This window comes from Notolepis coatsorum, assembly GCF_963971535.1.
Source record: "Notolepis coatsorum genome assembly, chromosome: 20".
Taxonomy (NCBI): domain Eukaryota; kingdom Metazoa; phylum Chordata; class Actinopteri; order Aulopiformes; family Paralepididae; genus Notolepis; species Notolepis coatsorum.
In genome coordinates, this window is record NC_140184.1 from 64,266,821 (window position 1) to 64,282,396 (window position 15,576).

The following is a 15,576-nucleotide window of genomic DNA, read 5'->3' on the forward strand; positions in this document are numbered from 1 at the left end:
TGCTGCAAGCTATTATTTGTCAAAATGATTGCCACAACCCACAACCCATATAGAACCACAGACAGCAATCAGAATACTGGTATTCCATCACACTGTGATCTAGGGCTGACCCCTATTAATGGATTAGTCGACTAATCGGTCGAAAGGGGCCGTAGTCGACTGGCCAACCTCTTAGTCGAATATAATAATTTTTTTTTTTTTATAATTTTTTTCAAAAGAAAGGAGGCATAGAAGCGTGGCTAACGCTAATGGCACGCATACCAGATGCTAACTGCCTACGAAAACAGGCAGAGGCACTGAAAGAGGATTTCACCCATCTAATGAACACACTATACTAGACAAATATCAACATGTATCCATCAGTGGACCAATTGCATGCTTTTGCAGAGGACAAGAAGCCTTCTGTCGACTCCTTCAGACATTAAGCACCCCCCACAGCCCAAATGGAATGATATAAATAAAAAAATAAAAACTATACCTTTTCTTTTTTTTTTGTCGACCAATAGTCGACTAACGGCAAATTTTGGCCAATCCTAGTCGACCATCCAAATCCTTAGTCGGGGACAGACAGCCCTACTGTGATTATTTATCAGTGTTTCCCCGACCATTGAAGAGGCGGCCCACGTCGCGCGTAACAAGTCTCTCTCTCCGCGCGCAACACGCACACCGAAACCTTTCAGTGTACGTGCGTGTGCGTGTGTGTGTGTGTGTGTGTGCGCCCGTCCCAAATCTGGCACACTTGTGAACGAAGTTATACTGTGATAGAGCGCCGAGAATGAACGCATTCACAATTACGTTCATCTAGCGGAAATACAGTACGTTCAGTTCACGTTCGCCTAAAATATGAATGAACGTTCATTGAAGGTACATCACTGTGTATATTGTGCCCCTTTAACTAAATGTATATGGTATTTATTTAAGCATCTCCTTAACTAGACCATATCAGCTGTATACCATGGTTTTCTTCGTTTTGTCCAATACTGAATTCAGACTGTGATTGGCTAAGATGTAACTAGATCCATGAATTAAGACTGATTGGCTAAACTGTAACTAGATCCATGAATTAAGACTGTGATTGGTTAAGCTGTAACTAGATCCATGAATTAAGACTATGTACATACCGTAATTCCTCTAATAGTAACCCCGGCTTGTATTTGTTTCAACTGTAGCGGATACCAGGCTTGTATTAGGAGGAGGCATGTATAAGAGAGAGGCCTATATTTCTAATTTTCAAACCGATCATAATGAATAAATCAATATTTTGTGTCAGTTTGAACCCGGTTCATTTATTGAAACCAAGTACTGTATGAAATACGGTAGTAAACAGTGCAATTACAGGTGGTCAAAAAAAGTAAAATAAAGTAAAATAGTGCAATCACAATACTGGTATAATAATAATAATAATAACTTCGTTTTATACAATTCTGAGGTAGGCTTACTCTCTTGGTAAACATTAACACCATACCATTATATGGTATTTACTGCACAGCCAGGCCAGCATATAACAACAATAACAAAATATATTGCCTATGGTAAATCCATTGAGGGAAATACCGTAATTCCTCTAATATACATGAAACCCGGCTTGTATTAGGAGGCCGGCTTATAATTGCTTAGCTCAACAGCGCACCCGGTCATTAATAGAGACCCGGTTTTTAATTGAATACCGGTTACTATTAGAGGAATTACGGTATGAACCGAAAAATCTGCAAGCTTTGAATGCTCTGACGAAGTACCTTCAGTGTTTAAGTGTTTATTTTTGTGATGTAGGCCTGAATACACATGTGAAATGTAAGTACTTCGTCATTTTTGGAATGTGCTACCTTTTGCTTTTTCCCCCTTTTGAATATTATGCTCATCGGATGACTGGTTCAGCACTCCTACTGAAAAGCATCTCTTCTCTCTACACATATTTAAAAGATTAGTTATAATATAAATAACACAGAAGAAATGTGGCTGTGTGACGCATGTGAGCCATTCATCCAGTTAGTTTTTTCCATGAAATCTATGACCTCTCTGAACCCAAGAAGACAATTACTGCTCGACAAGTGACAAAGAATGCATGAGGGATAGATGGCTCTTTTCCATTACATGGTACTCTACTCTACTCTACTCTACTCTACTCTACTCTACTCTACTTTTGGAACCACAGGTACTTCGTTTTCCACTGCAGATTAGTACCCCTGTCAATGGGGGGGGGTTGCAGGGATGGCCATTGCTGATTGACACAGCACAGCCGCTTGTGTGTGTCTGTGTGCCGCTTCATTCATAAAATAAGGAAGCATCGAGTATCGATTCAGGACCGGTTTAGGACAAGGAGAGGACATTTCTCTTCATTTGGTAATGTTGTCAGCTTCCCGACTCATTTTGAGAAAGACGAAAGAGAAAGAGAGAGAGAGAGAGAGAGAGAGAGAGAGAGAGAGAGAGAGAGAGAGAGAGAGAGAGAGAGAGAGAGAGAGAGAGAGAGCAGCGGTGGTTGAGCGAGGAGAGTGAGTGGTGGTAGAGAGAACAAAGCAGGAATGAGAGAAATGAAATGTTATTATAATAAAATGTTCCTCCTCTGCATTTCTCCGTTTCATTCACTCACAGTGTTTCAGAGCAAGACTTCTGTTTGTTTGAGCTCGATTTCTGTTTCAGGCAAAAACAAGCACTTTTTGTGGACGTATGGTTACTTGGTAACCAAATAAAAATAAGGAGGGGATTATTTTCATTATCATACTAAGTTTAAAAAAAAGAAATACAAGGAGACACTCACTCACTCGCTCATTCACCTATTACAATTTTTTTTAAATAAAATGTATGCAAAATGCAAAGAAATCCTAATGAACCATTTAACCGTTAAGAATATCCGGTTAATTTAAAACAACAGGTTAACCGGCTAACCGGATATCCTTGCACACCTGTATTTGCTATTATTATATTGCTATTATTATTATCATCATCATGAATTTCCCCAAGGGGATCAATAAAGGAATATCTTATCTTATCTTATCTCATTGCCTATTAGGCCACCATCATGTAGAATAGAGTTTCGCCAAATAATAAACATTGTAAATAAGTACAATGCAACCCTGCTTAGCGTACACAATGTTTTGCTCAAATAAATCTAGATTCACTATATCAGGGGTTCTCAAACTTTTTTATACCACAACCCCATTTTATTTAGGATTTTTTTTGGCAACCCCACACGCCCCCTGCATTCTGTTCCTACAACAAGCCATCAAGCTGAGTAAATACCCCCAACTCTCTGCTGATTATCCTGGAGTGTCACTAACGGAGTTTCCAGCTCATAATCAGCACATTTCTCTGCTAATGTGTTGTTTTTGTCTGCAAGGAAAATCTGCGCTTCTTCTCCGAGTTAACAAAGGCGAATACTCTGCCACCTCACTTCAGTGTGGTAATAGCAGCTGATTATGCGCAGAGCCCATTTCATCGCGGCCAACCAGCAACGCTTCTGACAACAAACCTATCCATTGCGAGTCCAGGTTACACACAAAAGACCAGACCCTCCTCCCGCGATTATAAATGCGTTAATGCGCAGGGTGTGAGATGTGTATTGGAATACGTGTGTCTGCCTCTATTGATGAAGGGGCGAGACGTGGCAAATACACACAGCTGCCAGGTGGAAAACTCTATCGGAGTTTTTTTAGTTGCCAATGCGCGACCCCACTGTCACCTACCCGCAACCCCACTTTGGGTCGCGACCCGTCGTTTGAGAACCGCTGCACTATATTCATCGACTTCTAATCTAGTTTTCACATGCGTGCATTTCCTAGATGATAAGTAAATGACGGCGCTGTCCTTGGTGCTGATCTGACGATTTCCTCTGACCAAACAGTGGAAACTACCCGGTACTATCCACAACTGAGCTGAGCCAGTATCATGTAATGGAAAAGGGGCCAAGAAAAACAAAGAGTTGAACAGTTTGACTCAAGGCTGAGAACAGAATATCATACTCACTCTTGTGAGGACCCTGGCTGACCGGTCGATATCATACCCTGCCAGAACTAGATTTAGATAAATAAATAGACAACAAAAACAACAACATTTCATCCAATCATTCATTCAGCTGTTAGCAATGCGATCAAAATGGTTCTTAGCACCACAGATGCGGTTATCTTGACGACCATTCCCAGTATCCACGTGCTTATCTGATAGAGGCAGTTGTGTAAAGCTTGATGTGTGTAATGTGATTTGGCGCAAGGCATCAGCGCGGTTGGCCCATGTGGCCAGCCTTTAGTGGCTCCGATCAGAGCGAATCAATAGGGGGGGGTCCCTTACCCCTGCTCCGGGGAAGGCTGGTCGCGGGATGCCGGGCAGGCCCAGCTTGTTGTGGATGGCAGTCGCAGAGACAATCTGAGCGGAGGACATGGAGGCCATGCTCTGGAGGGCTTTGTCCTTCACAGTCTGGTCCTTCAAAAGTAGTCACAAAAGGCTTAGCACTCACCAAGGAACGTGTGTGTGTATGTGTGTGCGGAGGGGAATAGAGCAGCGATAACAGCCACACTCTTAATAACACACTCAAAGCACTCCTGACCTCTCTCCCGCAATAGAAAACGGCAAGCATGTTAAAAGAGGATACATTGCAGCAGCCATTTAAGTGGAGTTTTTAAAAAGGAATGTGCCAAACAATGAGAATTTAATTCTAGCATACAATGGTTAGTGAAGGTATGCACTTAACAGAACATCTTCCTGTAGATTCATCTACCACTCACATTCTTTCAGGTGCATTGGAGCAGTAACAATCTTCCTCCAATAAAACCTTGTTCAATAGCTTTGCCATCGCAGCAGCATTTTATCCGTGCGCCAGAAGGCAGTTAATAATAATAATATAAAAAATATATAAATAGTAAATGGACTGCATTTATATAGAGCTTTTATCTGAAGCGCTTAAAAATTATGGCTCACATTCACCCATTCACTCACACATCGACGGCAGAGGCGATCATGCAAGGTGCCAACCTGCTCATCGGGAGCAGTTAGGGGTTAAGTGTCTCGTTCAAGGACACTTCGGCACGTTGCCAGGAGGAGCCGGGATCGAACTGGGAACCTTTCAGATTACCAGATGACCAATCTACCTCCTGAGCCACCATCGACCCAGGTTGAGTTTGAGGTGAGCCGACTAAAAGACTGCAAATTCACTTGACAGCTGAAACGTAGTCGTGGAGCCCACTCCCAATACACTAACAACCTCATGCGGGACACATTTCTGGTGGCAAAAGCTGAAGATGAGCATGCTGGCAAGAGAGTATGAAGCTACAGTACAGGAGGGTGACAGGAGGATAACACATGGCGATGTCTACAGACTGGACATGCACTGGGCAGCAGCTATCTTACTACGGCAAAAGCACAACACAGCACAAACCAGTAGCCGAATGAGTGTCTGGTGAGAGGCAGTGGCAGGAGCCCAGGCAAATAAAGGGAATAAAATAAATACTTACCATGTTTGTCACCTAAATACAAACAAACAGAATCAGAATCAGAATCAGAAAGGTCTTTATTGCCAAGTATACTTTTCACATACAAGGAATTAGCTTAGGACGTTACTGGTGTGACATTAGCGGACAGACATTAACAGACAGATAATACAAACAAACAAGGTGTTATTGTGATTTTGCAATCCCATCGGCAATCCCAGTTAATCCAGTAGTGGCAAGATATAACAGTCTGTGTCTCGTTGATTTACACCCTCAAAACATCAGTAATCAGATCATCAATAATAAGCAATAATCATTTCTATTTTTAAATGTCGCACCACAATCATACCCAGTGTTATACACATGCAATATTGCAGAACACTTCAATTTCTGCATCTGAAAATGAATGATGTTTTTGATAAATATATAAATGGTGAGGATAAACACACAGGAACGTTTCATTTCATTGCACAACATGTCATTCAAATAAACTCAGTGAAGGAGCAACTAATGGATTATCTGAAAACAATCACAACTTTATATTAGATCACAGGGACATTTAGCCTTGCAAATTAGCCAGACAGAAACTGAGCCACTTTTCAACCTTTATGGTGACTATGGTGAATATCATGCAGTCTGAGTATTTTTTTTTTTTTATTATTATCTTTTTCCCCCTTCTTTTTCCATTTTTCTCCCCTCCCAATGTTAGTCGTTATGCCAATTCCCAATCCCCTTCCTGGTCGTTGCGCACTCTACCCCCTACCGTCGGTCCGGGAGGGCGGAGACTATTACAATTACATGCTTCCTCCGACACATGTGTACCCAGCCCACCGCTTCTTTTCACCTGGCAGCACGGACTTTCACTGGGAGAGTGTAACGTGTGGAAGGTCACACTACCTCTCCCAGATCCTTCCCTTGCTGTGCAGGCGCCTTGACCGAACTGTAGGAGTCGCTGTTTACAACGACCAGGACCCACCCTCGCCGGGTTTCCCACCTGCTAACACTGCCAATTGTGTTTAGTATGGACGGTCGGCCAACCCGGAAGCACCACAGCTGGATTCGATCCCACTGTCTCTGTGGTGGTAGACAGACGCTTAGTCCACTGCGCTACCTGGCCGCCCTGTCTGAGTATTTATTTGTCCTTTTCTGATCAGTCGGCTATCATGTAACACTATCATTTAACACTATCATGTAACACTACCATGTAACACTATCATTAACACTATCATTTAACACTATCATGTAACACTACCATGTAACACTATCATATAACACTATCATGTAACACTATCATTTAACACTATCATGTAACACTATCATTTAACACTATCATGTAACGATAATTTAACACTATCATGTAAAACTATTAGTGCTGTCAATAGATTAAATTATTTTTTTTACTAATTAATCTCACAATTTTCTGTAATTAATCTAGATTAAAAATAGCATTTTTCGATTTAAGACCGAAGCTTGTAACAGATATTTACTTGAGTAAAATCATGGAATTAATGTAAAATCCACACAAAGAAAGTATATTTAGATTCAAATACTATTTTAATAGTATTTTAATAGTAATATAAACCATATTAACAACAAAAATGTGTTCCATCTTCATGTCAGATGATTTTCAAAAAGGAGTCGATGCAAAAAAAGAACAAGCAAATATACTGCTGAAAGTTCAGAACGTTGAAGATTTTTCACTCCATAGATTAATCTAGATTAATATATATATATTTTACACCTTTATTTGTAGAATTTTTCAATTATTTGAACAAACATACATATATCAAAATATAGACAGTGAATATTGAAATAAACATACAAATTAGACACTCAATTATTCAGACTAATATACATACAGACATAAATGTAGACATCCAATTATTTGAACAAACATACTTGTACAAATTATTCAAACATTGAAGACACATGGACAATGACCCGCTATGCCCACCCCTTATCCCTCCCTACCACCCCTGGGATCAAGAGCACACTCAGAGAAGAGGAAAGAGAGAGAGAGAAGGAGAGGGAGGAAGGATACAAATTTAAATAAAATAAGTATTCATGCTAGTTGACCGTAAAAAGAGAAAGGTACATATCCATATACACATACATATATATATACACGTACATACATACACATACGCAGAAAGGGGATTCGTATAAGTGTTGTTTGTAAACTGAGCAAATAGACCATCAGGTTGGTGTTATCTCAAAGAGTCAATCCCTTTACATGTTCAATAAAGGGAGACCATACTTTGGTGAACTTGTCATAAGACCCGTTCAGTGTATGTCTTATTTTTTCGAGCTGCAGCAAAGACAACACCTCCTGTATCCATCTCCTGAAGGGGGGGTGTTTGTTGGATTTCCATTCCATTCGAATTATTCTGCGTGCAATGAGGCTACTGAATCCAATTGCTTTCCTTTGCGCATTTGTGGTATGAATTTCCCCTGGTATTACTCCAAAAATGGAGGTTAGTGGGTTGGGTTCGAGAGGTGTGTTGCATAAGACAGATAGACATTCAAATATTCTGGACCAGAAATTGATTAAGGAGGGATATGACCAAAACATGTGTCCCAGTGAAACTGGGTTGTTACAACTGGGACAGGTGGGGTTTACCGATGGGTATATTCTAGCCAGTATGTCATTAGAATAGTGTATTCTGTGAAACACCTTGAATTGAATTAGACCATGTCTAATACAAATGGAGGACGTATGTATAGCGGAGATGCAATCTTCCCATATACCCTCAGGGCAAACCATTCCCAAGTCGCGTTGCCAAGCGTCCCACATTTTAGCGCTTGTTGGTGGGTCAATGTTTTGGATAATATCATAATGTTCTGGAGATTAAGCCCCTGTTGAACACATTAAAATTTAATATTTAGTATGCAGAATCCTTATTTGGGGGTTTAGGGTAGGTATGGAAATGTTTAGAAGCAAAGCTGTGAGCTTGTAGATACCTGAAAAAGTGTGATTGTGGTATGTTGTGCTCCTTGCGTATAAGTTCAAATGTCATGAATGCATTGTCATCAAATAGATCTTCAAAGAAGACCAGTCCGAGTCGATGCCAACCAGCAAAAGTAGCATCCATTTGTGAGGGTGTGAAAAAATTGTTAAGGGACAGGGGAGACAGACCACTCATCTGACTAAGATTGAAATGTTTACGAAATTGTATCCAGATTTTGATGGAATTAAGTACTACTGGGTTAGAAAACATTTTAGCAATCGTCGTGCATGTTGGTAATGAAGCAGATCAAATGGAAATTGGGGAAATTGATGGATGTGAGGCAAGCTCCACATAGGCCCCTCTCTATCTGTGAGTGTTGCCACCCAATATGCCAATTTGGAGATATTTGCTGCCCAGTAATAATAGAGAAAGTTAGGAAGACCCAACCTCCCTTCAGATTTAGGTCTTTGCAGATAGATATTCTTCAGTCGGGGGGTTGTTTTGTTCCAAATAAAAGTTGAAATGCATTTCTCTAATTTAACAAAGAATTGTTTCGGGAGCCAGACTGGAAGCGCTTAAAATAAATATAGGAATCTTGGTAATACTGTCATTTTCAGAGAGTTAACTCGTCCAGCTAGGGAAATTGGTAAGCACGACCAGCGTTCTAGATCTTTTCTTGTGCGTTCTAACATTGTATAAAAATGTGCCATTGACAGTTTTAAAGGAACTAGTTATATGTACACCTAAATATTTTAAGGATTGTTGCTAAATTTTAAAGGGACATTTTACCGGGAAAAGAAGACTTTTGCTTACATTTAGTTTATAGCCAGAGAAACTCCCAAATTCCTGTAACAGATGTAGAATGTAAGGTATGGACTGTAATGGATCAGCCACAAAAATAAGCAGGTCATCAGCATATAGTGAGACCCTATGTGTTGTATCCCCCCTTGTAATGCCCCTGATCCTCTCATCCTTCCTGATCGCGATAGCGAGGGGTTCGATGGCTAAATGAAAGACAACAACCCTGACGAGTACCTTTATATATTGGGAAGTATTCAGATATCAGGCCATTCGTCTTCACCGCAGAGCTGGGGCTGTCATACAGAATTTTAATCCAACCACAAAAAGACCCTCCAAATCCAAATTTTTCCAGAATGGCATGTAAATATTTAGAGATGTTCCGATACCATTTTTTCCTTCCCGATCCGATTCCGATACCTAAGCTTTGGGTATAGGCCGATACCGATACTGATCCGATACCAGTGCATACATAAAAAAATATATATATATTATATACAATTATAAAACCATTTTTAATTCTTTTTACAGCTACTGTTTTATATATACTGTTTTTTTTAGTAATAACTATAAAGTAATGGTATTTATTCAACAACAGGTGATTGTATAGATTAGTATTAGTATCATTAATTGACAACTATCTCAATGAGTTCACAAACGGAATGGTTGTTGGGACATTGATTCCGCACGGACGTTATACGTTGTTGCACTCCAGAAGGCTCCGGTAACTTCAGTTAGCTAGTAGAGGCTCTCTTGTGATTTTTAATGCACAATAAATATTCAACATTATCTTTTGAGACTCCGCCTCAGACTCTTATCATTTGGCACTAAAAGCTAAACATTGTCACCGATATGGCTGTCCGCAACATGTCATTAATTGTGTGCGAGAGGTCGATCAGTTAGCCACATTAGCGTGAGCTAGGTTAGCGTTAGCTAACGTTAGATGGAAATACAAACAATGTAATGTTACTGATGAAAAAGTGATTTACCTTGCAATACTCCTGTGCCAACTTGCTGTACTTTGCTTGCAGGTCTGCAGCCATTATTGCTGGATTATGAATAGCCCCAACTTTAGCCAAGGTAACGTTAAAGCTAAAACTAGCTTTCGGTTAGCGCTTCAACTAATGCTAAATAACACCAGCAAGCGAACACATCTCCCCGTCAACACCCCTCTCTCGGGACGATGGCATTTATTAAGAAAGTATCTGCTGTTAAAATGACAAACAGCATTGACACTTTAATTCACGGTCGATTAAAAACACGTTTGTTTTATAATGCTCACTCAGCAGACCGCAGTGTTGTTGATAAATTACGACATACGGTATCGGAGGCTAGACTTTCGGCGTACTCGCCGATACCGATACCAGCATTTTAGGCAGTATCGGCGGCATTTCATATACTGGTATCGGTATCGGAACAACTCTATAAATATTCCCACTCTATTCTATCAAACGCCTTTTCAGCGTCTAGTGATAGGATCACCTCAGGCAAGTGCACAGAATTTGATGAATGTAATATATTAAGAAGTCGTATCACGTTGTAAAATGATTGTCGTTCAGGTATGAACCCTGTTCTGTCCTGATGTATAATTGTAGGTATCACCGCATTAAGTTGGTTGGCGAGGGACTTGGTAGGTACCTTATAATCGCAGCATAGGAGACTGATGCAGTTCCTATGCCTGTATGAAGAGCAATCAAGCGGGTCTTTATCCTTTTTTAACAGTACTGATATAGTTGCTTGTGTTAGGGTTGGCGGTAAGCTGCCTTTTTCTAGCGTTTCATCATACATCGCCTTCAGGACGGGTACTAGTTTGGGAGAGAAAGCTTTATAGAACTCGGCCGGAAACCCGTCCGGTCCCGGAGCCTTACCGCTCTGCATGGAGTGGATTGCGGTTTCTATCTCGTCGAGAGTAAGTAGTTCATCCACAGAAGTTTGAGTGTCCGGATCGAGAGTGGGAACATCCAATGCACCAAGAAATGATTGTAAAAAACACTATCATGTAACACTATCATTTAACACTATCATGTAACACTATCATTTAACACTACATGTAACACTATCATTTAACAGTATCATTTAACACTATCATGTAACATAACAGGTGTGTGATAACTCATGTAATGGAGGTGTCTTCCCTCTCCAAGTTGGCCAGTGCAGGTTTCAACCTCTCAGGAGAGTTCACAGCAGATAAACTCAATGAGGCCATGAGTAAGCTCAAGACGGGCAAATCTCCAGGCCGTGACAACATCCACCCGGAGTTTATCACCCACCAGAGCACAACAACATCTGACTGGCTCTGTGCATTCTTCTCGGCATGCTATCAGAGGTGCAAGATCCGGCGTCGTGCTTCTGTAATTGCCCTGCCAAAGCCAAACAAACCTGCGGAAGACCCCAAGGCATATCGACCCATCTCGCTGCTCTGTGTTCCATTTAAGATATTGGAAAGAATGATCCATAGCCGCATTGAGCCAGTAATTGACCCACAGCTCCCACAGGAACAGGCCGGTTCCGTTGTGGTAGATCAACAGTGGACCAGGTAACACTACTGTCTCAAGACATCGAGGACAGCTTCCAGGCTAATGAGAAAGCGGGGGTAGTATACCTGTACCTGACTGCCGCGTACGATACTGTCTGGCACCGTGGACTCCACCTGAAGCTGCTGAGGATGGTACCTGATCGGTATATGGTGAAGTTTATCATGGAGATGCTGTCTAACCGCAGTTTTGTCCTAGACACCAGCGATGGCCAGCGCAGCAGGCTCAGAAGACTGAGGAACGGTGTCCCACAGGGGTCAGTCCTTTCTCCGATGCTGTTTAATATTTACATCTACGATCTCCCAGTCACAGCATCCAGAAAGTACAGCTACGCGGACAATCTTGCCATCATGATGAGAAGACCCACATGGAAGGCACTGGAGGACGGTCTTAACCAAGACATGGACATCCTAGAAGCCTATCTCCAAAAGTGGCGCCTACAGCTCAGCACCGGCAAGACCGTTACAGCAGCATACCATCTCTGCAACAGAGACGCCAAGAGGGAACTGGAGGTATATGCTGACCACAAGCGTCTGGAGTCCCAGCAAGCCCCTAAATACCTTGGCGTGCGTCTGGATCGGACACTGTCCTTCAAACAACACCTCGAAGATGTCAGGGCAAAGACAACATCAAGGGTTGCGCTGATCTGACGCCTCGCTGGTACAACCTGGGGAGCCACTGCCAAGACCCTTCGGATATCCACCCAAGCCCTGGGCCCTCATTCATCAACGTGATTTACGCACAGATATGTGCTTAAGCTGTGCGTACGACCATTTCTAAGCAGAGTGTGGGATTCATCAATTTCAACTTGAACTTGACTTCGTGCTTATATTTACGCACAGCTCGGACCATGCGTACCTGGCGCCCGTTGGTAGAATATATTATTACAACAAGGAAATGAGCTTCTGTGCATTAGTTTCAACACTGGCATGTTCTGTATGAACCGTAATTCATTATAGTTCATTGTAAAATAGCAACAGTAGTGTAATTATGGTCAAAACCCTATAAATAGCATTTGGAATAATAGATCTTTCTCTCAGAATGAATGCAGCATGGTTTATATAGCGTTATCGGAATATACGGGGTGTACTGACTGACTGCGCTCCGTGTAGCTCAACTCGTTATTATTTTGCGCACAGACCGCAGAAACACAGGAACGTTTTGATTATATTTAAAAGGCTTTACGTTAAACGAAACAAGTGGAATTTCGAAGCTGTAAGCAGAATACAAGTCATATGAACACCCACGATATAGTGTTCTTCCCCCTTTTTACTGTATGAGAAAGAATAAAGAACGCATTGCAATGACACCAGGGTGTATGTGTATTACAAAACCCTTGCAATAATGTGTCTTAAATGAATGAAAAGCATACATGGCAGTGAGATTCATTGTTCTTGTATATGCTCTCGTATTATTGTTCATATAGGCTACCCAATACTGACATCAAAATAGATTGTATGCCTCTAGAAATCATATGCAGCAGGTAGAAAATTGACGAAAAATCCGTCGCGATTTGGAATAAAATTGAGGAGAACTTTAATCCCTGGGTATTAATCAAACAAAACGGAAAAAGGCAGTCATATTCCAGCACAGTCTTTATTAGTGTTTGCGCTGCCCAGGCAGCAATGGTTAATAGATATCATATCCGACATCACTGTACGTGTACACGTCTGTCAGCCTGTCTCATAACACGCTTCCCTCGGTTTAGTCCATTCTTCCACATTTCATGGGGGTGTCCATTACCGTATATGGTTAATCGGGGCGGTTCTGGTATGTAAATACTTAAAACAGTGCACGAGCTCAAACGTAGAAGCAAGGTGATATTTATCATGACAGGTGTGCGTAGAACCTGTGTACGCACGTGTGATAAATCCAGTTTTTTTTGTGCGTGCACAGATTCTAAATTCTGTGCTTAAGTATGGAAATAGAACATTTTCTACGTCACGTTGATGAATGAGGGCCCTGGTCTTCTCGGCAGCGGAGTACTGTGCCCCAGTCTGGAGCAGAAGCCCACACATGAAAAAAGTTGATGCGGCTACTAACAACGCCCGCCGGATCATCACTGGATGCCGGAAGGCTACACCCGTCTTCCTGTTGCCAGTCCTTGCAGGAATCACACCAGCTGGTCTACGACGAGAGGCTGCCACTCTCGCCCTAGCAAGGAAAGCAGTGAAGCATGACTGGCACATCCTACACAACACCACAACAACAATAGCACCTATGAGCAGACTCAAGTCCCGCCACCCCTACAACAAGGCGGCACAAGAGATGCTCCGTTCCACCACTGAGGACATATCCAGAAATGGATGGCTGGCGGCAGCCTGGAAGAGAGAGTGGGAGAGTGCTGGGCCAACCCGTATCCACCACTACATCTGGGATCCAGGAGATGGCGCCACAGAAGACGATCTTCCACGCCGGCAATGGACTCTGCTGAACCGTTTAAGATCTGGGGTTGGTCGCTTTAAAGCATCATTAAAGAAGTGGGGCCTGGCCTCGCAGCACTGCATGCGAGTGTGGAGACCCTGAGCAGACTGTTGACCACATCCTGACCATCTGCCCCCTATACAAACCACCCTCGGAAGCCAGCCTTTTTGATGTGGGACCAGAGTTAAGGGCATGGCTACAAGATACAGATTTGGTAACACTATCATGTAACACTATCATTTAACACTATCATGAAACACTATCATTTAACAATACATGTAACACTAGGTACTGAACAGTTGGCAGTTTCTTATGTCTGGTCATTTTTAACATGGTGTTATTCACTGTCAAATATGCAAAGAAAAATCATAATTCATATTCTCCTTTGTTTCATCACAATTTAAGCAAGCCTAATAATAGACACAATATTTCTGACACTGGGAATACATTCACTGAGGTCCATAGATGTCCCTAGATACCAAGAACATGCAAATGGACCTTGTAGAAGTGGAGCAATATTCCATTTACGGATTTTCAGAAAATAGGGCTCTGGGCTTAAGAGGCACTATCATGTAACACTAGGGCTGGGCGATATAACGATAACGATAAATATCGCGATATATTTTAATAATCTATATCGAATATCGAAATAAATAAAAAAATCGAAAAATCGATTTTTTTATTTTTATTTTTTTTTATATATTTTTTTTTATTATTTTTTTACCTGCAACAGGGCAGTGGACAGACTTGTCTTTCTTGCCTGCAACTTAAAGTAATGGCTTTGCTTGTCCAAATGACAATACTGACCAAATTGAGATTTATTTTTCTCTTGTCCATTTATTTTGTTTGCTTTCTAATTTAAAATACATTTTGAAACCGTCTGTACACAGTAGGCTATGTGTGCTAGCAGAATTAGACTCCAGTCACGATTCACGGTGCACATGTGCGGTGGTTTGTCCACCAAAAAAGCTCCAAAAGATCGAAAATAAACTAACAGAGCCAGAACTGTTCAACTCCTCTGGAGCCACAGCCAGCAGAGAAGCCGGTTTACTTTAGCTTTTAAACCAGCTGCAGCCTGAGAACTGGAGTGTGAGGGGATGTAACACTAAAGATGGCGGCAACGACAAAGAATTGCTGCAAAATAAACATACATCTGTTGTTAAATTTTTTTTTTTTTTTTTTTTAATACTTATAACAATTCGATAATTATCGATATCGAGAAATAAAATAAAATTATCATATCGTTATCGCGATATGATTTTTTTCCATATCGCCCAGCCCTATGTAACACTATCATTTAGGCTAACACTATCATGTAACACTATCACGTAACACTATCACGTAACACAATCACATAACACTATCACGTAACAGTATCATGTAACACTATTATTTAACACTACATTTAACACTATCATGTAACACTACATAGAACACTACATGTAACACTATCAT

The 15,576-nt window shown here is 41.3% G+C and overlaps 1 protein-coding gene across 1 annotated transcript in view; it reads right to left on the reverse strand.

Moving 5' to 3' along the window:
- The window catches only part of tead1b (TEA domain family member 1b), a gene marked incomplete at its 5' end in the record, with an annotated part of 89,259 nt that overhangs the window by 33,584 nt on the left and 40,099 nt on the right, over positions 1-15,576 (reverse strand). The window contains 2 exons of the mRNA XM_084337132.1: positions 3,961-4,007; positions 4,282-4,413. Coding sequence (XP_084193258.1) covers positions 3,961-4,007; positions 4,282-4,413 — 179 coding nt within the window. The remainder of the gene's footprint in view (positions 1-3,960; positions 4,008-4,281; positions 4,414-15,576) is intronic.